This window comes from Chlorocebus sabaeus, chromosome 2 (assembly GCF_047675955.1).
Source record: "Chlorocebus sabaeus isolate Y175 chromosome 2, mChlSab1.0.hap1, whole genome shotgun sequence".
Lineage (NCBI taxonomy): Eukaryota > Metazoa > Chordata > Mammalia > Primates > Cercopithecidae > Chlorocebus > Chlorocebus sabaeus.
Window position 1 is genome coordinate 75323214 of NC_132905.1, and position 25176 is coordinate 75348389.

At 40.3% G+C, this 25176-nt stretch overlaps 1 protein-coding gene and 1 long non-coding RNA gene across 7 annotated transcripts in view; one reads left to right on the top strand and one right to left on the bottom strand.

Moving 5' to 3' along the window:
• Positions 1 to 7812: 7812 nt before the first annotated feature.
• Positions 7813 to 19858, bottom strand: LOC103217681 (uncharacterized). 2 transcript variants are annotated; one of them, XR_005237999.1, is made up of 4 exons: positions 19754 to 19858; positions 17540 to 17769; positions 14016 to 14120; positions 7813 to 8414 (listed from the first exon to the last, which is right to left on the bottom strand). It is a non-coding gene; the product is annotated as an uncharacterized lncRNA (long non-coding RNA). The 2 variants fall into 2 exon arrangements; XR_491171.2 differs by lacking the exon at positions 19754 to 19858 and adding an exon at positions 18097 to 18201.
• ADAMTS5 (ADAM metallopeptidase with thrombospondin type 1 motif 5) overlaps positions 18755 to 25176 on the top strand; it is a 99368-nt gene continuing 92946 nt past the window's right edge. The window contains exon 1 of one of the 5 annotated variants that reach the window (XM_073009996.1): positions 18755 to 20590. In XM_073009996.1, coding sequence (XP_072866097.1) covers positions 19487 to 20590 — 1104 coding nt within the window. In that variant the 5' untranslated portion in view covers positions 18755 to 19486. The remainder of the gene's footprint in view (positions 20591 to 25176) is intronic. The other 4 variants (XM_073009997.1, XM_073009998.1, XM_073009999.1 and 1 more) reach the window with 4 other exon arrangements.

Consider the following 25176-nt stretch of genomic DNA (forward strand, 5'->3'; position numbering starts at 1 on the left):
CACATTTTTGTTTGTTTTGACCAAGATTTAGTTCTTTGGGGAAAATTTTTTTCTATTATAATGAAAACTTAGCATATTTATAGGTATTGTCTTTGGTTTAAAACAGGTAGCTAAGGGAGCTAACTAAAGCTAACACTTCCACTAGAGATATTACATCTTTGGAATTCAAAGTGCCTTTATTTACTTTTAACCATGGCATACAATTGACCATCATAGTCAAGCTACATAAAAACTCATAACATTGAATTATATGCATGTTTTATGAATAAATTCTTTATGATTTTTGCTGTTCTTTAATCATATGAGATTGATCACAGGTATTAATTGTCTTTCTTTCTCAAGAACATACTGAAATGAATCATTAACCAATTTATTCCGTTACTCCCAGACCATCCTTCCTCTTATTCTCCTCTCACCTCAGACCTCGAATTTCCTTCACTCTCAGCCAATACCCTTGCTCCCTGTTATTGCAAAAACAGGACTTCTGCAAACTACTTGTTTTTTTCCAAAATTTTTATTTATCTATGTTGGGTATATATAGGGAAAAGAAATGAGTGGGAAGGGTATATAAGATCAGTCTTTGGCTAACGTGACAAGTAACTGGGTGATGACTAAAACTGATAAATCAAGAAAGAGCATTATGAATATACACCCCATGATATGAAAATAAATATCAAAAGAAAGAGCTAAAGCACTTTGAAAATGGAAATGTTACTTCTGAGGAATAAAACTAGTGGGTCTGGAGGTGCCTGGGGACATTATTTTTTCACCTTAAGCCTCTTAGCATTTTTTTAAATTCTAGGTGATAAAAAATATAATTAACAAAATTATAAAATTGAAGGCTGGAAAAAATATGTAAAAACTATCATTGCTTAACAACTAAAGTGTTATTCTAGGTAATTACTATGTTTTCCTCAACTTTTTTCCATGTTAGATAACTCATAATTTACCACTGAATCTTTAAGATAAACAATTTCTTTTGTAATTTATTCTATTTTTTAAAATATTTTAAGGGTTTTTAAAAAGAAATAACTCAGTGGTGGCAAAAGGGAAAAGCACATACTTTTGTATGTTTATATATATTAAATCTTACTACTAGCCAGGATAAAAGGTTATTCCCTGCTGGTCCTGCTATTGGACTCAATACAAAATGAGAGAGTATAAAAATGTTTTCCAGGACTAAAGGAGCTGCTGACTTTATCAGCAAATTTAATATGCCAAAGAAAGTACATATCAAGGAGGGTGGTCAGCACAAAAACCATGGGTGAGTTGGGGAGATAAAAGACCCAGTTTCTTATCTTCAAGGCTAATGACTAGACCTTAGACCATGAAAATTCACCAAGGTAATAAGAATCTCTGAGAATTTTTGGTGAACAGTAAGCTAACCTCAAAATACAGCCCACTCACACCTCAAAATGATAACCCATCAGAATTAAGAGTTGACCTTGATAAGGGTAGCTTCAAAGTACAATAAAATAGCTAGATGTCTTAGTCTCTTTCAAGTTAATGTCATACTGTCTAAATCCAAGAATCAAAAGTGAGATATTTCTCTTTCACAGACCTTGCCCTCTAGTATTTTCCTAGATCATTCTAAGACAGTGCTTGAATGTAAAGCTAATTACTCAAGCTATAAATGAAAAGACTCAAGTTGACTTTAGTTTTCTTACAGGTACAATGTTGTAATAAGGGATTATTTCCTAATCAACAGCCTGATGCTCAATCTGTAAATAAAATAATCACAGCCTCTCTATCAAAATTGTCATTAAAGCATAAACTTATACACTGTATAGTATAAAGGTTTTTACATATATAGAAGCTAATATACTTGAACAAATGCAATAATAAGACACACACATTTGATTGAAAGCATAACTGGTAGAAGGACTTGTAGCTAAAAATTAACAATAAAGGGTTTTCCTGAGGAGAAGCAAAATTGTACAGTAAAAAAGGAACAGTATTTGGAATCAGGAAACTTAGATATTAGTCCTAGCTCTCCTACATACCAACTCTTTGCCTTCACCCAATTCAGACATCATTTTCAAACCTAAATTTCCCTGTATTAGTCATTTCTCATGCTGCTATAAAGAACTGCCCAACGCCACTGCACTCCAGTCTGGACGACAGAGTGAGACCACGTCTCAAAAGAAAAATAAATAAATAAATAAGCTGCCCAAGACTGGGTACTTTAATTTATGAAGAAAAGAGGTTTCATTGACTCACAGTTCTTCATGGTTGGGGAGGCCTCAGGAAACTTACAATCGTGGTGAAATGGAAGGAAACACCTTCTTCACACGGTGGCAGGAGAGAAAAGTGCTGAGAAAAGGGGGAAAAGTTCTTACAAAACCATCAGATCTTATAAGAACTCACTCACTATCACGAGAACAGCATGGGGGTAACTGCCTCCATGACTCAATTACCACCAGCTGGGTTCCTCCCACAACACGTGGGGATTAGGGAAACTACATTTCATGATGAGATTTAGGTGAGGACACAGCCAAGCCATATCAGTATTTTTAACCAAAATACAATTAATAATGTCTTCCTCATAGGTCTCTTAAGGGATTAAATACACTCATCTATTTAAAGTGACTACTATAGTGACTGTCACATAGTAAGTGCTCAATAGACATTTGACTGTTGATGTTAGCACAGAATAAAAGAACATGTCCACAAGGGTAAGTAGCAAAGCTTTATACAATATATTCTACATTGTTATTATTGATTATTAACAGAATGTTTGAAAACAAGTACCAAAGAGAACCCACACCGAGGAAGCTGCAAGGCTCTCAAGAGGTCATCTAAAGTCATGGATCCAGGCAAAAGGGTCTTAAATATTGGTTCCTGTCAGAAAGAAGACAGTGCCAATGATGTAGCTGTGTGTGACCTTCTGCCAGGGCTCTGAGTAACTGGCAGAGCACAGAGCCTATGACTCATTATAAGTCAAATTGCTGTAAGTGGGAACCACCTGTAGTTAAGACAAGCGTCTCATTGAATTTATTAGAGTATGAGAAAACTCATTTAAGAGTGATCTCTTTGATGCAAAGTCCGTAGTCCTCAACTCTTGCTTTCAGTACTTTCTAGGAATTCTCTCTTACCACACCTGTATCTGGTCAAATCTTCTCTTCCAAACCTCCTCTTTGGAGAAAACTGAGATCTGGAATCCGAGACACCTATGGTCACCCCATATTTAGATTATGTATACTTGCCTTCTATACAACATTGTAGATGATGGATTGCGTTTAAAAAATAGAAATTTAAAAAGGGAACCATTTCCCATCAATGTCATGTATAAATCATAAACGAGGGAGCCTTATCCTACCTACTTAGCCTGAGTTCTGTCCCATGTATAGGCACTCAAACTTGGTTTAGAAAACCAAACTTTCCAAAATAGCATCACCATTCACAAAATCTATTTCTCTTTCCCTTCAACTTGTCCAGGGTAGTTTTCACGTTTTAACATTAAAGTTAAATCCTGTCTGGATATTGCCACACATTACTTGACAATTCTCTGTCTCTTCTCTTTTCATTATTAAAGCTTTAAAAGCTCACTAGTTCTTTCCAATTGGTTCCTTTCAGTCCCTCCACTTGGGTCCGAATCAAGCCTTCATTTTCCCTCATTTTATTTTCATATATTTACATTTCAATTTCACTAAAAAGCCTTCTGGGCCCCTCATAACTCTCCTTTCTTTTTATTCCTTCCTAAATTTCCAGCAGCATTAGTCCCCTCATTTTCTCCATGTGTTTTTCTCATGATTTGACTAAAGTTTTTCCGAAGGAAGACAGTAGAGATGAAGTGTCATTTTCATCATATCATATGATGGGTACATAGTATCCACATTAGTTATCAATGATGTAGTTAATCTCAATCCCCTGGCAAGGTAGTGTTGGCAGGTTTTTTTATTGTAAAGACACTTTTCTCCCCCTCCACACTGTATTCATTGGAAGCAAGTTATTAAATGTAACCCATTTTCAAGGGACAGAGAGCTAAGCTCCAACTCCTTAAGAAAAGGAGTGTTAACATGTTATATAGTATTCTTCTGTATGGGAGATTTATATCTTTTCTTTCTTTTATTTGTTTAATAATGTGTTCATATCAACATGGACTTATAGGTGTTTATTTTTTTATTTTTTGCTTTGAGTTACAATCCTATACTACCTCATTTATTTTGCTCTTCAAATTGTTCCATCTTTGGCCATTAGAAGCTTTGTCAGGATAGCTTCTATATTAAAGTTCATAATAATTTCTCCCATTTTATTACCTTGAACAAAATAAGAAAAAGCATACAAGCTGGGCTGTTTTGCCTCTATGTCAAAATTCAATGTATTTATCAACATATTTTATCAATTTTGCATTCATCATCTTCCCTCTGTGCTGACCTTCCTTCTTGCTAAATTTTATTTTTTAACAATTCCTTTATAAAGGTCTACTAATTGATGGTAAAATTTCTTAGTTTTGAACAATTTTAAAAGAATATTTTGTCTTCATTTTTGAAAACTAATATAGCTGGGTATAAAAATTTAAGTTTAAATCTTCAGTCATTTAAAGATATGAATCTACTGTTTTCTGTTATCTACTTTTGCTGACACAAAAATTTGCCTAAAATGTATTAATCTGGGTTTCCCTCCAATCTAGAAGCCATTAAGATAAATGAATTATCCCTCTTGTACGTAAAATTCAACATAATGAGTCTAAATTAAAATTATTTTTTATTAATTCATTTTGCATTCAGAGGGAAGTTTTTATCTAACAAATTCTGGAAAATTATCAAGTATTTTCTATTAGTGTACTGCTTTTCTATCATTCCTTTCAATCCCTTATTCTGTTGTTACCCTCTTTATTAACCTATACACCTTTTACCTGGCCTTTTTTGTCTCTATTATGAAGAACTTTAGATGAAGGTACCTTCCTCCAAATCACTAATTCCCTTCAACTGTATGCACCATTCATGGAATCCATTAAAAGAGTTTTATATTTTTAAAATATACTTTTTTACTTTCAAGACCTCGACTTTATTTCTTTTTATACTTCCTCTTACTTTTTTTAAATTTTTTTTTTTTTTTGAGACGGAGTATCGCCCTGTCACCCAGGCTGGAGTGCAGTGGCACAATCTCAGCTCACTGCAAGCTCCGCCTCCCGGGTTCTTGCCATTCTCCTGCCTCAGCCTCCCAAGTAGCTGGGACCACAGGCATCTGCCACCACGCCGGGCTAATTTTTTGTATTTTTTGTAGGGACGAGGTTCACCATGTTAGCCAGGATGGCTTCGATCTCCTGACCTCGTGATCCACCCATCTCGGCCTTCTAAAGTGCTGGGATATTACAGGCATGAGCCACCGTGCCCCGCCCTCTTACTTTTTGTTTCACCTTAATTTTACCTAATATTCTATTCTTTTTAATCCAACTTATTTCTTCATTTATCTCTTCAAACATCCTCAGAAACTTTACTTAAAATTTTTGTCAACCTCCACTGAAATTATATTTATATTTTAGATTGTGATTCTGTTGGCTGTAATTTTAGCATTTGACTTCTGTGTAATATCGTTTGCGCACTCGGATGGGGATTTTTTTTTTTTTTTTAAATTTTCCTCTGTACTTACCCATCTCTGTTTAGCAGTCATTAGCTCTAACAGCCTGATACTTCATGATTTCAGTGCTCCTGCCAGAGGAGACACTAGGGATGTCACAGATGTATTCACTAGTCTACTAGGTTCAGTTTATGGTTTCTGAGCTTGGTTATTACTGACCCGGACCATAGCCTACTACAAAACACTGTTGCAGGGAACAGTTAGTTGCCATTTTCCTAAGCCTGCTCATCTAGGGATCAGTGGTAAGATTTAAGTTTGAGCTTTAAGTAATGAGACAGACTTGGGGTGTCCATTTATTGTGATAGAGTTGTTTTTTGTTTGTTTGTTTGTTTTCACCTCTATTAGCACGCAGGGGCCAAACACTTAGATGCCACTGCCTGCTTATCACAGAGTCCAGAAAGTCTCTGACCTCATAACTTTGAGTTTCTGTTTCTGATCTAAAGAGACAGGCTTTAGAGAATGCGTTTTTTTATTTTTCTCTTTTCATATTTTGTTACCCATATTCATTGCATGTTTGAGTAGGGGGATGTAAACAAGCATAAATATACATTTAAAATGTAAGTTTATATGTTTTTAATTGTAGCTTAGATGTAAAAGTATGAACTTTATGTGCTTTGTGGATCCTAGCTGTTCATATCTAATCTTGTAAAAATATTTACAGTCTATTTTTTTCTAAGTAAAAGAATGATTGGTCTGTGTACCATGGCTCACACCTATAATCTCAGCACATTGGGAGTCCAAGGCAGAAAGATCACTTGAGCCCAGGAGTTCCAAACCAGCCTGGGGCAACATAATCATAATGAGACCCCATCTCTACAACAAGATTAAAAAAAATAGGCAGATGTGGTGGCATTGCTTGTAGTCCCAGCTATTCTGGAGGCTAAGGTGGGAGGATCGCTTGAGCTCAGGAGGTTGAAGCTGTAGTGAGCTGTAACTGGACCACTACACTCCAGCCTGAGTAATAGAGTGAGACCTTGTCTCAGAAAAAAAGAAAAAGAATAATTGAACCAATATTAAGTTCTAGACTATTTTTCTACATCCAATAGCAGCAGCAACATATAATGGGTACACATACCGACTGGGTTAAGCATTGCACAGAAGACATTTGCTAGGTTTAGAGATATGTGGGAATAGTAAATTATCACAGTCTTTTCCTTTTCTGAACCAACTTAGAAACAGGATACAGATCAAAATATAATCGGTAAAGCTTAATTGAAGGATGGCTTTAACTTGATTCTCTATCCTTCTGACTTCCTTGGTTAGCCTTGGGACTTGCTATGGGAAGAGCAAGACATTTAGCAGGTCTGCTACATGAACCTTTAAGCACAGAGGATCCATCCCGCCCTCCATCCATCTGGACACACAAAAAGGCCACATATGCTCAATGATTTTTGCCATATTAATTACATTCCACTGGGAAATGTAGGCCAACATTTGTCTACCTTTTCATTCCACCAATCATTTCACCCAAGTGGAAAAAATTGATCCACTTTTTCCCTGGGGAGAAGTCAGTAAGAGATGAAAACAAAGTAACAGCATCCTTCTGTTTACTAATGTATAAGACAATTACCTGGAAGTTTTGTGAAAATGCAAATCCAGTAGGTCTGGGGTCTAGCCTGAAATTTTGCATTTCTAACCAGCTCTAAGTGATGCAGATGCTGGTTTTGAGTAGCGAGTTTCCAGAGCAAGATTCGTGAAGCTTTTACAGGAGAGCCCCAAGATTAAAAAAAAAAAAAAAAAAAAAAAAACTTTGGGAGGCCGAGGCGGGGGGATCACAAGGTCAGGAGAGCAAGACCACGGTGAAACCCTGTCTCTACTAAAAATACAAAAAATTAGCCGGGCGCGGTGGCAGCACCTGTAGTCCCAGCTACTCCGGAGGCTGAGGCAGGAGAATGGCGGGAACCCGGGAGGCGGAGCTTGCAGTGAGCCGAGATCGCGCCACTGCACTCCAGCCTGGGCAGCCAGCGCGAGACTCCGCCTCAAAAAAAAAAAAAAAAAAAAGTTCTTATAACAACACAAAGATATTACAGTGGAGTTTCCTGGAGAGTACATGTGATGTTAAAATGATTAAATACAGGATAAGATATTAGAATCCAGCTATCTTCTATAAAGAAACTTGTCAATATATCAAACAACACCAATTGTTTCACTATTTTTTTTTTTGGTTTTGGAGAATATAATTATTTGCCATAAAAGTGTTACCTACATTAGGATATAATAGTTGTGGTATTGTTATTAACAAATATTTATTTTTTCAGTTGTAATTTCTAGTGCGGTAAATATTAGCAGATATAATCTACATAAACAAAAGTTCTGGGCGTCCTTGAGAGTTTTTAAAGGCATAAAAGGGTCCCAAAATATTTGAGATTCACTGCTTTCTAGAGGATGGAAGTTTATTTCTCCTTGGTCAATAGACATATAAAGAAAGAGAAAATATGCTCTCCTACTCTTACAGACATGTCAAGAAAATATTGAGAACCCACATGTTTTAAAATACCGCCTTAGCTCAACGTACTTGTGGACATTTTTGAAGGAAAAAAAATTTTGGCTGTGTCTTATGCTCTTTTTAATGGAATGTCAATAAACATTCAGCGAGTTCCTATTCAAGTTCCTTAATATTGGGAAATGGCAGAACAGGAAAACAAGTGAGTCTTAATCCCAAAATATGCTGCATTGCCACAAAAGTAGATGAGTCAGTTTATCCTTGGCTTCCATAATTCCTGGTGTTTTCTTACCCATCTCATGGATGAATACTTGGGAAAGTATTTTCTTGTAACATAGGCCAGTATTTTCTTTATTAAACATATTATTTCTCTTCTATGAGTTTCTTCCTGTCAAGAGAACACATGTGGGGCAGTAAGTCAAACAATGCATTTGTTGATCTCACATGTGGTAAAAACTATAAAATGTTTCTGGAAGTCTAAAAGCAACATTTACTACAGGTATGCCTAGTTTAGCTGCCTACAACTTGCCTTCACCAACCGTAGCTTCGTTGAAATGTTTGCACTCTTGACTCTCTCTCTTCAACCTCATTTTAACGGAACCTCACAGATGTGGTTTTTTGTGTGTAATAACACATTTGGCCATTTTACAACTTCTCCCAAGCATTTATTGATGAGTGAATTCTGCAATGGATGAGCTGCCTGGAGGTGCTATCTCATCTACCACCTTTTCTTCTACCTGTCGGCAGTATAATTGAGATTATTCCCATGTTAGATTTGAGCCATTACTCAATTCCCTTTTTAAATCTATCTGTTTTACTTTATGTCTTAAAACACAACTGTCTTGCACTTATTTATGTTCTCATCATTTCCACCCCCAACAATAATAGCTAACCTTTTTAGGAAGAATATCTCTTTCAAAGGCACACAGTTGTGGCTTTAGCTTTTCTTTAATCAATTTACTTTAGCTGCTTGCTATGTGACAATGAGTATTCAAACCAAGACAAACAAACCAACAAAACCCAGAACAAGAAATGCCATTCAACTGCATAGGCTGATCACATTTCATACTATGAATTGCTGTGTACTATGCATCTAAGATCTTCAGGAAACCACTCAGAGACTGAAAATGTGAATACCATATACACTAATCCTAAGGGTCAAATGTTACATTATGTGATGGGAAAGATGAGAGTCATTGACTTTTCCCTCAAGTTAAAAGCAATCAATACCATTTGTTACTACCTGTATTAGTCCATCTTACACTGCTATAAAGCTATTACCTGAGACTGGGTATTTTATGAAGGAAAGAGGCTTAATTGACTCACAGTTCCACATGGCTGGGGAGGCCTCAAGGAAACTTGCAGTCACAAGTTTGCAGTCACAAGAAGGCCCATCTTTGGGCCTTCTTGAAGCAAGGCCCTTCTTTCATGGCAGCAGGAGAGAGAAACAGCAAAAGAAGCCACACACTTCTAAACCATCAGATCTTGTGAGAACTCACTCACTATCAAGAGAACAGCATGAAGGAAACTGCACCATGATCCAATCACCTCCCACCAAGTCCCTCCCTCGACACATGGGGATTACAATTCAAGATGAGATTTGGATGGAGCACAGTCAAACCACATCACTACCTGAGTTTTCTTCGAGGTATGGAGCTCTAGAACACAAAAGTTTCTATTAAACTGAGTTATAGATAGTCATGATTACTTTCTTAAGCTATAATTCTTTTTCTTTAAGTTAAACCAATATCACATATGTAACATATGTAACATATATGTAACATATGTAATATATGTATATATATTCTCTCTCCTCACCTAGACTCTATGGGACTATATGAGATTGATTTAATTGAAAATCATTAAACCAATGTTTGTCAAAAAAGTGTAAAGTCCGATGTGCTAGGCACTGGAGGCATGTGTAGATGGAGTCCTCATGCTCTGTGTGACGGCAGCCTGGCATGTGACAGGAGCAACAGAAAAATAAGCACACAAATGGCTTTAACACTATCAGGGACTATAAATACAAAAGGACATTAACGGAAAGGATGCACTGCTTTTTAAAATTTTTCTCCATATGTAGTCCACATAGAAGTCGTGCATCTTTATACACCTTTTTGGATTTTCCACTTATTTGCATCAGACTTTTCTCCAGCCTTAGTAACTGGAATGTCTTAAGCTTCTTTATTCCTCACAGCCTTAGTGATTCTATTCCAAAAACTTCTATCAGAACAACATCAGAGGTAATCTCTGAGGCAAAATTTAAGTGAATATGAAAGAGTTAAAACCCTTAACTGCTATAGTGGGTAATTTAAAATAACAATAATACATTTATTATTTATTTGTCATGTACTAGGTATTTCACACATATTCAAATTCTTAACCTTGCTCACCTTCATAAAAACCCAATGAGGCATGTGTTATAACTGTCACTCTTTTGCAGATGAGAAAAAAAGTACACAAAGTATCTAAATAACTTCCCCAGGATCCCAGATAGTGCCTAGGCTAGGACATAAACTCAGGCATTTTGGCTGCTTGTTTCGGCAAGGTGTGCTCAACCATACAGAAAGTTAAAACATAGTGAATGTTCTCCTTCCATGCCTTGTTGTTTGGTAGAATAATTTTGTTATGATGTTCAGCTAGGCAGTTAGCTCTCACTGTTTAAAAGCCACGCTTTTCTATACTGCAAGGTCACGCACTGAGATGAGGAAGGCTAGCCAAACATTTCTTCAGAATAAACACTGGAGGAAGGTTAATGTCCTTACATTCCAGGATTTTACAGATAATTATGGTATTTAGTAAGACTAAGCAAGCTTAGAATGATAGAATTACAGTAGAAATCTTGGTTTTGATTAATTATGAATGTAAAAATTTTATATTTAGTATACCCACCCCAATAAAAGGCATTGACAATTTTTACATAGACCAGCAGGTAAGTGACATTCATAGGTAAGTGACAACAGAAAAACAGGAACTACAATAATAGAATAAATGTTGCACACTTATTACCTGAGACTACAATTTTTAGGAATAATGTAAGAGATAAGCTTGTTAGTTAACATCACACCAATAACTACACACAGTTTTAGCTCAATCTGTTAATATTAAGTATTCATTCTTATGCTCTTTGATAACAAAAATATTTAGATTATCTAATATATGCAAAGTACTGAGCTAGGGGCTAGACATAACATGGTCAGGACAAAGTAGTATGTTAAGCAGGTTATTTCTGCTTTAGGTGACAGAATCCCTAATTAAACTTGCTTAAACAAAAGAAAGAATATTATTAACATTACTGGATTTGAGGATTCTGATTATTTATCATCCCCTTTTTCTCTCCTCTCTTTTCTACTTTCTCCTGCCTTCTCCCTTTCTCATCTCTGTTCAACTTCATTCTTAGACTTTTCCCATTTGGTGGGATCTCGGAGATAAAATGGCAATCAGCAGAGACTGGTTAGATGTTTCCCCCTCTTTCTTCTTCTTGACTCACTACTGGTTTGTATTTTTCAGCTTCCCACTCCCATCTTTACATCTGAGTGGGGTCATAGGGCTATTACTGCCATGTGGACTATATTTCTGCCAATGGACCAGAAGTATGCTACTTCCAGGAGGAGGCAAGCAAGGGAGAGTGTGTCTTCTCTACTATCTCTTTCTCTTTCTTCCCTTTCTGCATCAGCCTTGGAAGCAGCTGGGGGGAAGGACTACAGGATGGAGCAAGCTTGAGCTCCAACCACATGGATCACTACTGTGCTGGCCATCAACCTACAAGGGACAGTGACAGGAGCAAAGAATACACTTTATGTGAAACCACTGAGAATTTAAAGGTATTTGGTACAGCAGTTCGACTTCCCTTCTTAATACATGATCCTTAGATTGTCTGATCCCAGAGAAAAAGTGCTTTCGGCTAATGGTTCGAGCAAATGTCCAGTGGGCAGAGCTCTTCCCAGAACCATCAGCTCTGGCCAGATGTACGAGGCACTCTGACTTGTTAGGCTTGGTATCCAGTATCCAGATCTGAAGAAAAGCAGTCAGCTTTACTCAAACACATGGATTGACTTTCCTTGGAAAGGTGTGCTTTTATTTTTAGAAAAAAGGATGGTAACGAAGAGCAGCAGGAAAAATATCAGTAAGCACCCACATACATAATTTTAAAAACTAGTTAACATATGTGTTTTGCATATTTTACATGCATCCAGGCATGCCTCCAATTTGCTAGTTACTGAACTAGAAACTGGAGATACCATGGTGAGGAAGACAAGCATGGTCCCTGGTTTCATAGAACATACATTCTATGGCAAAGACGGAAAGAAAAAGAGAAAGAAAAGAAAAGAATGTGGAAAGAAGAAAGAGACGTTAGCCAAAAATAATTCTGAGACGTTATTATCCTTAGCATGCAAAAACTTTACTTATGTAGGAGGGACCCAACCATTAGACTCCTGCCAACAACCAAAAGCAAAAGTGAAATTTATGATAGAAAAGAGGGGAAAAAGAATCTCATAATCTCAAGACACTGTTTTGCATTTTTTGGAAGGTAAACTGGTTGGCTGGAAGCTAGCGGAGACTCTAATCAGGTTACTTTGCTTTTTAATGCTCTGAATACCAGCAATTTGTTCAAGTTATTTATGGATTATCTGAAACTTCTGTGGAGTTTAGCTATACCACATATGTAAGAGACTTTCTCTGTGTCATACTGGCCAGTTTCCCTATGTTAATGCCTCTACCTTTCTTAGATTCAGTCTGCACCATTTTCCTCAACTGAATTTTCTAAAAGAAAGGAAGACACCTACTAAGCTAATAGATGAATGAAATAATTGCTTATATGATTAATGCTTATCAGAAATAAGTGTGAGTCTGAGGTGCAAAAAAATGCTAGAGATTATATAGTTAATTATAAATGTAAATTTAGTAATTTATAGCCAACTATCGGTAATGAATTCTGTGTCACAAGTCAGAATAACTTTTTCAGGTGCCATTCAAAATTCACCTGCAACATTTGGAACCAAAATGACATGGGCCATCGAGGGTCTGATAAACTTTCTGGGCAGATCTGGTGGGGATTTATCTGAGAAGATGATTTTGAACAAGGGCTTGAGTCTCACAAATGAGGGTCCCACAACTGAATCCTTTCCTCTCCACCCCCATTCTGAAAAGATTCTGATGCTCCACCTCCTTGAAGGATGAGGGAGTCTTGTTTTATCACTAACATAAACCGGAAAGGGTATAGATGGATTGGAAGAGGGTCCTGAAATGAGAAGAAGAGAGGAGCAAAAGTGGTAGTCTGGCTCTTGGAAAGAACCACACTAGATGCTATGGGCAAGAGTTAGTTCCCCGAATTGTAAATCAGTCAAAGCCCACTTCCTCTTTTCCTGCCGCCTCAAGCTCATGTGCTCCTATTTTCAAAGGTCAGAGGTGTCAATCTTTTTGGGACCCTGGGGCATTTGGGACCCTGGGAATAGGGTAAAACAGAAGTTTCCAACAGGTCCAGGTTGGGTCAGCTGAAAGGAGAAAAGGGGGAGAGTTGGTGAGTTCCTGGAAGAGGGTTCCTTCCTGGGACTTAGAGTCAAATCTTCATTCAGCCAGTGACAGTGCATTGTCACTTCCTGTTTCCAACTTGATTTAACACAGTAAGAAGCAGAGATGTAGGAAGAGCAACACCTCCTAAGTCAAATAAAAAAGTGAGAAAAAGTTGTAATGTATATACTTGAACCCAGGTCTAGAAGTGTAACACAGGTAACTACTCTTCCACCTGTTAGTCCCTGACTAGGAAAGGTGTGTATGAGAGAGGTATGTAATAGTCTATGGAGAGTCTGAAAAAAGATATATTTTCTTCCACCGACCACATAAGCTACTTGCAATGACCCCAACATCATGGGTAGGAGATAATTACATTTATCAAGAAGCTACAGTTTCCATTTCCCTACTTGCCAGGGGTGAGACTGTAACCAACTGATATTTATCAGCTTTGTGTGAACTTACTGCAAGTTCTTACCTTATTTACCAGAAGAATATATCTAACATGGAGAGACCAAATAGTTTTGAGGAAGATGGTAATATTCTAGAGCTTGAGCAAGGCGATGTTAAGATACAACCTTAACTGTAAAAAAACAAAAATGCAATTGTAGAACCGAGAAACAACTCCTACTACAATTACAGCTACTACTCAGTAAGTAATTTGAACACTTTGCTTGAAATTTGCCATTATGAAAGAAAGGAAAGAAAACCTCAAATGTTTCAAATTACTTCTGCTGGAAATTCCTGACTTTCCATGTGTTTCTAGTAAGGTTTGATTTTTGATGATTTTTGGAAAATAAAGAAAAAATAGAACTCAAGTAACTCATAAAAGCAAGTAATATGTGCATAATTGTGTGAGAAAAGCTAAAACAACATTTCACAGCTGGTCAGCATAAAAAATGACTTGTCGGTTTTACTTTACAGATAACACCTGTATGTCTTAAATAATACATATGTACATTATTCATTTGAAGACTTCTATATAGTATAAAATTACTGTGTATAAAAAATGAAAATCTGGCTTTTCCAGAAATATATTTTCTATAATATTAAGTAAAACAGATTCTAAAGCATATGTTATCCATCACAATAGATAGATTGTTTTGTAACATGTCCTAATCAGATAGCAGAGAAGATGGTTTCGAGTTTTATCAGGCATTCAGTAAGGTTTCCTGAGGGGGGAAATAAAAGAATCTCTACAATACAGGTCTCTAGAAAGTTTTCTTCGTGAAGGCCGAGGATGATTGGTTTGATCCCCTCTTCTATTATCTGAGCTCTAATTAGGATTTCTATCAAGCCATCAGTGCAGCCTAGAGGGAAACGTGAGTTCCAGTGAGTACGTGTGTGACCCATGCGTGCTGACATGTGTTGTGTGTAACAATGCATGAGAGATTGGGTATACATGCATTAGTGCATCAGGATGCATGTTCTGCCATTGTAAACATCAGAGGGGACGGACGGGGGGAAAAGAGCTGGGAAAGGAGTGAACAACGACTATTTAAGTGTAGTTTCACCCTCTAAAAATGAAGAGTTCTTATCAAAGCTAGAATCGTTCCCAAAGTGTAACCTTTGGTTTTGAAGCAAAGCCCTCTAAAAACTAGAATTTGCAAAGTGAGTGTCACGAAAGGAAAAAGCTCATCCAGAGTCTTTAAGGCATTCATTAATGGTCCCACGCAGTAGTGGAGCTTAGTAGTGGAGATCTTACTCGCAGAATCCACACACCCTGCTACCACCAAGGAGGCTGATACTAAAAGGGTTTCCAATTCAGCAGGCCTAGGGTAGGGATCTTGATGTGGGAAAGAAAAACGCAGAGTCGAGACTGTAATTCTTCTACATGGGAGGTAGGGAGCAGGTGTTTGGCTGGAAGGGAATATTTTACTGTCAGATATTTCCTCACTCTTACCATTAAAATCATAGTTTGGGGTGGGGGTAGGAAATGACACTTTAGCAAATGGAAATTTGAGAAAATACTACTTACAAGAGTATACAAATCTATGGAGTAGAGCTATATTGGAAAACCAGGGCTCAGAGCACCTGCAGGAGTAATTCTCTTGCTTTCTCTCCCTCTATATTTGTATTTTCCAGTTTGTTTTCTGTGCATCTATTATACAAATGGCTCCATCTCTAAACTGTGAGTTTCCTCCAAACATTACGCATGACTTGTTCATCTTCTCATGCCTCCAGAGAGCCTCATAAAGGACTTTGCAGTAGGACCTTGACAGATACTTGTTAAGCTGGATACGTTGTAAGAGGTGTTGTAGAATGAGCCCACATTAGGAGCTGGGAGATTTAGGTTTCAGGGCATTCGGCCACTACTGGACTTTTTATCCACAGGCAAGCCATTTTGGCATCTAGGTCTCAGCTTTTCACTGTTAGATGGAGGAAGTTGCCCCATCCGATCTCCAAGATAAATTCTAACATTCCGGAGTAGTAAGTCCTTCTTCCTTTTGGGAAATGTACAATTGTCTATCAATGGTATTTGTGATCATATACTGTATAAATTTCTCATTAAATATGCAGAAATAAAACTGTTACTTAGAATAAGTAGCAATTAGTCTACTTAAACATGACTGCTAATATATTTTTCTTTCTACTGTAAAAATAAAAAGTTCAGCTACTTTTATCCAGCGCAAATCACTTCCTTAGAGTGACAGATAGTAATTTTTTCCACAACGTAGCAACTCATCCTAATCCACTAGTGTAATGTTTTAAAAACACTACCAAATGAAGTTTCTAAAGTGTCCAAGTTCCTTTCTAAAAAAAAAAAAAAAAAAATTATATCCAAGTAGAAATTTTCTGAGATATAAGAATTTACTCATTGTATTCATAAGATTTAGTATTTATTTCCTTGTGAATATGTAGCTCTAGTAAATATTCTGTGCTTGATATTCATGTTTGGAACTTTATCTGTGTCTATCCTATTCTCCCCACATATTTTTAAATATTTGCATAAACTGAGTACAAATGTCACTATATAATTAAACTTAAAGGCATAAAATTCAGATTCAGGATTCAGCACAGTGCTTGTGAAAGAGGAGAAAAGCTTCATTAAGAAGAAAATTCAAGCTGGTACCGTGTCTCATGCCTGCAATCACAGGTAATCAGGAGGCTGAGGTGGGAGAATCCCTGGAGGCTATGAGTTCAAGACCATCAAAGAAAAGATAATCTGTTGGAATTTCCTGAAATCCTAAATAACAAATCTGTCTGTGAAAATAATTGTAATTAACAAATTTTAACCACTGTCGCCTAAAATGCCTGTCTATCAAAATGATTCTTTGACATGAACAATGACGAAATGATTAAATTTATTGAATCAAGGTTGTATTAGAAATGGTGCTTACTGCCAAATATTGGACCCTTTTTCACTTTAACTGGTTAAAAAGATAAAGTTTGCTATTTGTAGGTGCAAAGCAAAGACCACGAGAGAGAATGGTTAACGCAAGGCTCAAAGGCCTTGGTGAGATAGAGAATATGGCTGGAATCTCCTATCCTGACCCATCCAGCTGTTAGCACTGGCCTGGGGCAACTGGCCACTGAGAGGCTGAGGCATTGTGGAATTATAAAGCAATGGCCTTCAGGAATAGTAAATTCCTCCCTGGTCCTGATGTATTTCAGAATCCATCAGGGGCTGTTGGGTGTCCCTAAGGCCCCAATGATTTATTAATTTCTAAGTTAAAACAAGATGTTACATTGGCCCCTCACAAGACTCCAGAGGGTGTTCCAGGCACAGAGCAATAGGCATTGTTGCCAGGCAATTCTGAAATTCCTTCCAGAGGATTATTTCCACTCTAAGAACCTCCATCCAGCCCTGGACCCTGATCTTTCCGTTCCAGAGAAAGTGATCAGCTTGGGGCCTTGCTATCCCCTGCCCTGCTATCCCCAGCATCACCAAAGTTAAACGTAGAAAAAGATGGAAATGTACAAATTACACCACATTCATTTTTCATTGGTGCATTAGTTAATTAGCCTGAAGAATAATTTGGGGATGGAGGGAGCTCTTACCCCTACAGTAGACGGTAGACCTTCTAATCATAAGTCGTGGGGTTTTCCTTCTCCCTTCTTAGAATGGTAATTAGAGGAAACAAAGAGGTCAGAGAAAATGAGTAGCAGTGATAATGCCACCCGCGTACTAATAAGCACCAATCTTCCTTCCGCCGAAAGTATTCTTTTTCTTCTAAAAGGAATTTCTGAGAATGAAGGCAGGTCAAGGCCTATGGCGATAAGTGGTTGCTCTAGAAGAGACAAAAACAGATAAAGGAACTTATTATTAAATTATCATTTAAGCAAAGAAATAAAAGTGTGAGCACAAAATTTTAAAATCTTTCGGGAAAAAAAATGAGCGGAATTCCCTTTAAGAGTTAACTCTTTCCCGCCCTGCCTTTTTAGAGCAAAGGAAGTTCCAGTGGGCTGGGATTAAGGGACAGATTGTGGATCCTGACGAAAGGCGTGCTGGAGAAAGCTGGGAGCCCGCCGTTTGCACACAAAGCTGCGGAGTTCCCAAGCGGCGGGCGTTGTTGCCCCGGGGTTCCGCGAAGCGCCAGGAAGCGCCCTGGGCTCACCGCTCTGCTGGTGGCCGGGAGAAGTTAGTCACCCGGAGCCCGAATCTGGCGAGCGTCAAAGCACTAAGAGGCTGGAGAATGGGGAGGGAGGAAACCGGGTGCCGGGACGGAGGGGAGGAAGCGAAGGGAACGCGGTGGGTAGGGGACGCATGTGAAGTTGAAAAGCTCTGGCTGGTGGAGTTGCACGGTCTGCGAGGTCAGAGCGCACGGGTGTGCAAAGAGGAAAAACTTGCGGCAGGAACTTCCCACCGAGGGCGAGGAAAGCAGGAAAGAAGGAGGCAGGGAGAGACTTGAAACGTCTCAATAACTTTAAAAACACACCAGAACACCCGTTCAGGAGATGAGGTAAGCCAAGGTTAGCCAACCCCAAATGGTTGTGAAATATCAGACAGACCCGGAGCCGCTGTGGCTTTAAAAGTGGCCAAGGAAATCTGTTTTTCTTGCCCCATTACTTTTTTTTCCCCCTTGTCCCTCCTTCCACCTCGCCGGGTCCCAGTCCCTTTCTCCTACTTCGTCTCCCTTTCCTCGATCACCCTCCTCTTTTGCCCTCCCCCATCTGATTAGGCGCGGTCTGGGAAGGGTGGGAGTGGTGGGGGAAGCTCTCCCTTTAAGAGGCAGCGTGCAGTGACGAATTGTTGAAATTGCCATTGCAGGATGGCATGCCGCTATAAATTCATTGTTCCACCTCCTCGCATCTTCACAGCGCTCGCGCTGCTCTCGGCGCTCGCAGCGGCCGACTGGGGATGACGGCGGGCAGGAAGACACCGCAGCCGAAGGGACACAGACACGCCGCTTCACCAGCTCGCCTCAGGCTGCCCCCTGCATTTTTGTTTTAATTTTTATGGCTTTTTCCCGTCTCTTTCTTCCCTTCCTCCTGGTCCCAGCAGAGCCAAGGAAACCCACAAAATAAGAAAGGAAGTGGGCCCCGGAGCTTGGAACCTCCGCAGCCGGCTTGTCCAGCGCAGCGCGGGGGCGGGAGGCTGCGCGCACCAGTTGCCAACCCGGTGCGCGGTACCTTTCCTTACTTTTCTTGGAACAGCCATCGTGCCTGCATTTGGTGGTTTTTTGGTTTTTGTTTTTTCCCTTTTCCCTTATTTGCTGAATCTCCACTATCCGACTTTTTTTTTTTTTAATTTTTTTTTTTTTTCCCCTCCTCTTCTTTCTGGAGCACGAATCCAAACATTTTCCCAAGCAACAAAGAAAAGTTCGCACGCTGGCACCGCAGCCGGGACAGGCTGGCGCTGCTGCCGGGCCCCCTCCCTCCGACACTTGACTCAATCCTGCAAGCAAGTGTGTGTGTGTCCCCATCCCCCGCCCCGTTAACTTCATAGCAAATAACAAATACCCATAAAGTCCCAGTCGCGCAGCCCCTCCCCGTGGGCAGCGCACTATGCTGCTCGGGTGGGCGTCCCTGCTGCTGTGCGCGTTCCGCCTGCCCCTGGCCGCGGCCGGCCCCGCCGCAGCACCTGCCCAGGATAAAGCCGGGCAGCCTGCGACTGCTGCAGCAGCCGCCCAGCCCCGCCGGCGGCAGGGGGAGGAGGTGCAGGAGCGGACCGAGCCTCCCGGCCATCCGCACCCCCTGGCGCAGCGGCGCAGGAGCAAGGGGCTCGTGCAGAACATCGACCAACTCTACTCTGGCGGCGGCAAGGTGGGCTACCTCGTCTACGCGGGCGGCCGGAGGTTCCTCTTGGACCTGGAGCGAGATGGTTCGGTGGGCACTGCTGGCTTCGTGCCCGCAGGAGGCGGGACGAGTGCGCCCTGGCGCCACCGGAGCCACTGCTTCTATCGGGGCACAGTGGACGGCAGTCCCCGCTCTCTGGCTGTCTTTGACCTCTGTGGGGGTCTCGACGGCTTCTTCGCGGTCAAGCACGCGCGCTACACCCTGAAGCCGCTGCTGCGTGGACCCTGGGCGGAGGAGGAAACCGGGCGCGTGTACGGGGATGGGTCCGCACGGATCCTGCACGTCTACACCCGCGAGGGCTTCAGCTTCGAGGCCCTGCAGCCTCGCGCCAGCTGCGAGACCCCCGCGTCAACACCGGAGCCCCACGAGCGTCCTCCGGCGCACAGCAATCCGGGCGGACGCGCAGCACTGGCCTCGCAGCTCTTGGACCAGTCCGCTGTCTCGCCCGCTGGGGGCCCAGGACCGCAGACGTGGTGGCGGCGGCGGCGCCGCTCCATCTCCCGGGCCCGCCAGGTGGAGCTGCTTCTGGTGGCTGACGGGTCCATGGCGCGGTTGTATGGCCGGGGCCTGCAGCATTACCTGCTGACCCTGGCCTCCATCGCCAACAGGCTGTACAGCCATGCTAGCATCGAGAACCACATCCGCCTGGCTGTAGTGAAGGTGGTGGTGCTAGGCGACAAGGATAAGAGCCTGGAGGTGAGCAAGAACGCGGCCACCACACTCAAGAACTTTTGCAAGTGGCAGCACCAACACAACCAGCTGGGAGATGACCATGAGGAGCACTACGACGCAGCTATCCTGTTTACTCGGGAGGTAGGTCCAGTCGGGATGCGGGGGTCCCAGCGCTGGGATTAGGAGGTAGGTGGAAGGGAATCTTGCTGGTAGCTTTGCTGCTTCCTCAAACCTCCTGCAGCTATGGATGTGTTTAACTACTTCTTGCAGGAAATCCAACCAGCCTTCAACTCTGCTCCTGTATTCAGGTTAGCCCCGCAAAAATTTTTGCCTGAAATGACAAGACCTGCTTAGGTAATGATGAAGACTCAGTCATGCTGTATGTCATCTAGTCTGAGGTGCTGTGGCATAGGAACGTAAACATAAGAAGGCATTAGGATGCTTGGGGAAATGATACAGTTGAATGGGGAAAAGAAAGGAAAACAAAGTTGCCTTTGGGATCATGGGTCTTCTTTCCAGTGAAAATAAAATATAACTTTGTTCAACCTAGTGGAAAGGGCTGGATGGCTCATTTACGGTAGTCACTGTTATCCGATGACCTTCTTTTGTAAGTGTCCACACCTTTTTACTAGAATCCCTTGTGTTACACAAAGGATGGGAAAAGTTTCTCAAGGACTCTTTTTCCGGGTTGGATTCCTAATGGAGTTCTTACATGTCCACCTTGGAATCTCAGTTCCTGGGAAGGAAGGAATGTGGGCGGGCCAGCAGGGTATAGAGACCCAATCAGATGAGAGGACAAACTTGTGAGGTTCCTTAACAGCTCCTCTGCTTAGTCGACCAGTACCAGTGCGTCGCAAGCACTGCCTAGGCCAACTCCGCCGCCTAGGGAGGGTCACATCCCGTTTGCGTGTTTGGGTTTTGGATGAATATGTTTCCGAAGCCCCAGTGCAGAAGATCTGGGCGAAGAGTCAAGACAGGAGGAAGAAATGTTTTCTCAGCATTTCCCCCTTTTAAGAAAGATGGTTATGGGGAAGGAAAGAAATGGATCTTTAGGGCTCAGAGGCTCTGGGAGGAACGCAGTATCTATTTACACAGTATTTGACCACCACGTTACTGTGACATTTACACAAAAAGTCTGGGTTGGTTTGGGGCCTGGCTTGCGCATAGTTCTAAGCCTCAGTTGTCACAACTCTGCTCTGATTGGCAGTTTTAAGTCGTGCCTCTTAAATGCCTGGTAAGAACTGACTTCTAAAGCTCATTCTTGAAGTGTTTCAGACCCATCCAGAATAAAGGATTACAAACTTTGAAGTGTTATGTAAAATCATGGCATGAAATGAAGCAAACAGAACAAGGATAGGAAATTAAATGACGGGTTGCAGGAGACTTTAGAATCACACAGCTTCACTACCTAGTTCTTCTATTTTTACCAAGGCACCCCTGGTATGAAGGAGAAGTGTTGATAAATTTGGACTAGAGAAACACTTGTGGTTCGTAGGGTGGACATTAATGTAAACCACATGTAAACAAAGATGCTGGAGGGCGGCAGTTTAGGGAGAGCCAGGCAGTGCTCAGTGCTGTGCACAATGGAAAAAATTTTCTTCCTCATTAAGTGATTTTCTGGAAGCCATCCTTTAATTCCTCTGCACAACATTAGTCTTTGAAGCGGTAGAACATTCATTTGTAGCCTTCCTTGCAAAGCGAAAAGCAAAGTTCTGTAAAACTATCCATTTCTTGTTTGGTTTCCAAGCTCCTTTTTTTTTTTTTTGGTAAGCAACTTTCCATATCTAGGGTTCCTTGCTCTGCTACATCACAAGAGGATGCCAAGAAGGAGGCTTTGGAGAGTTTATGGAAGGAGGTTCTCTAAAGGAAGAGGAAGAAATACTCTTGTAAGCACACTGCACTAAGGAGTGGGTCATTTTAGTGGTTCACTTTCATTTTTAAATACAAATCCACATTTCATAATTTTAAAATAAATAAAAATTAATAGAAGGTCTGTTACTTCCTACCTCCTGCCCCATAATGTTACTCATTGTTTCCCAGAAAACAGGAAACTACTCAGTGATTCTCAACGATTTGTCGATTACTTTTTCTGAATTTGTTTTTTGTTTGGATAGTTAACTGTCCCTATTTTTCCAAAGTCTGGAACCCAACAGCATATTTTAAATAGATAAAAAGCAAGGGACAAATAAATTAATGGCCCATCTTAATTTTTGTCAGTATTATAAGAACATGCATTTTTCAAACTAGGCTACACACGGAAAATATTTCACATGGGCCCTCTCTGGCCTCCTTGCCAAGCAGAAGCATACTTTTAGGAAAGCAAATTTCATTTGTGGTTGGCCCTGTAGTATATACATCTAACTTCACAGGAAGCAAATATTTGAAATGCGTGTGTATTTTCAATAGATGCGCCCAATTTAAAAGAGTGTTACTAATTAGGGGGCTGAAAAAAATATTTCAAGGCATTTATGCAGCATTCATTTGAGACTCTTTCACAATGCAAAGTTAATCTCTGCCTAACACTTCAGAGCACGGAAAAAAAAAAAAAAAAAAAAAAAAAAAAAGGCTGGAGAAGAGATGATCTGAGGTCTTCCATCTCATGAAAATCAGGTATCTTAAGGCCTGAAGAAAAACTTTCAGAGCTATTTCCTTTTCAATGAGAAATACCCAGAGTTGGCACCAAGATTCTACTTTTACAACTCTGTTTTGAATGTAAGAAGTGCGTTGCTTAGCAGCCAGACGCCAAGCCATGAAATCCATGTTTTGATGGGCTCTGAGTCCTGTTCAAATTTAGGTCCAGATGTCTTCTCCTAAATTGCTTGTTTTTCAAGCATGAAGCGAATGTATGAGGATATGTTTTCTACCTTTGTTTACTAGCTGAGGCCACCTTGAAAGTTGCATCTGGAAGTCAACAGAATAGAGCTAGTAACTCATTTATCAAAGGAACACACTTCACTGTCAGGACTGTACCCAGCACTCCAGTACTATTCTAATTAGAGAGAGTTAGCACCAGTCAATTTCCTGGCATAGAAGCTGTTTTCATTCTGAAACGGCACTAATGCTGGAATTCACACCACTTCTGCCATCAAACAGTAGAAATCCAATCTCCCCAGGATTTAACTTTGCTTTCCAGAATCCTTTCCTTGTTCCGGACGTCCTCTTTTATTTTAAGATAATTTCTTCAAAGACAAACTCTTACAGTTGTCTTTTTTTTTTTTATAGACCATTTGCTCTTTAGAAACAAAAGCCTACTTGCTTGACAACAAAATAGGAAATTGTTTAACATCCCTTCACCCCTGCATGAAAGCAGCAGAAACCCTGACTCTTTCATAGATTGAAACATTGAATTAAAATCGAACCAACTAAGAGATTGTGCAATATAAAAAGCTAATTCCTTTTCATTAACTATCAAGATGCCAGTTGATAGATCACTGTCTCAGCTAAAACTCTCTACATTCTGCCTTACAGTGCTAGGGCCGGGTCACCACACAGGGCATTTCTCCTTTACCACATGGCTCCTGGCTTGATTCTGACAACAGGGGGCACTAGAGGAAGACCAGAAGTTTGGAAGAGGGAGAGGGATGTGCTTTTCCTTATTGGCTTGCTGCCTAGACTGACTAATTCAGTCACATATTTGAGTTGAAATCTCATTTAAAGTCAAAGTGAACTCTTGTCAAGGTATCAGAGCCTATAGGTCAATCCTAATCAATAAAAGGATAAATAACTCAGAAATGGGGAGACTGTAGCAGACTAAGCAGCTCTAGTTAACATTTTTACAATAAACTGTAAGGGATGTTATGCAAATCTAAAATCTATGCAGTACCTGCCTATATGCACCTCCTACGTGTGAGACTCATGTAGGCAGTTTTAGGTAGCGAGATAGAAATACCTGCTCCCTGCCCACTAGGCACATCCCTGGCAGAGAGGAAACAGATACATGTGGAAATCGCTCTGATGTTAGGAAAACTCTGATAATTCCCATGCTGAGATATAAACAAAGTCTGTGAAAGGAAAAGGAAGGTAACAGTTAATTCTGCCTATGGACCTTTATCTAGGTCTCATTGCAAATGTAGAATTGAATTGATCCTCAAAGGATTGATAGATTGGATTTAGATTCAGCCAGCTGTTATTGGGCATTTCTTATGTATTATCCATGGCCACAAACTATTTTACAGTGAATCATTTCAACAATCTGCAACCATCTTATAATTATCTTGACAGAATTCATGTGAAGAGAAACAAAGATAAACTTCTTAGAGTAACAGCTAACAAATGGCAGACAGAGAAGACAGTCCTGTCTAGTGCTCTGTAAACTAAAAGCATTGTCACAAATTTATTCAAACCTTTAATACGCTCCTCATAGGCAGAGAGGGATTAAAAAGTAACCCCTTTCTTAAGAATCTATTCCTGGAAACAGACAGGGAAATGGTCATTGCTGTACAGCATGATGACTCTTACAGTAGATGTATTTGGCAGGTATTATGGAAGTGCATTAGAAGGTTGCCACTCCATCTGAGTTCAATTTTGCAGAAAGAGTGAGAGTTAGCCAGATACGTAAGGAGGAGATAGGCATTGCAGACATCAGCAAACCATCATGTTCAATGGGGAATGGTAATAGATTAGTTTGGAGAAGATCATAACAGCCCAACTATGGGGAAAAAAAAAAAAAACTACACACTATGTCTATTAGTCTGTTCAGACCACTGTAACAGAATATTGTAAAATGG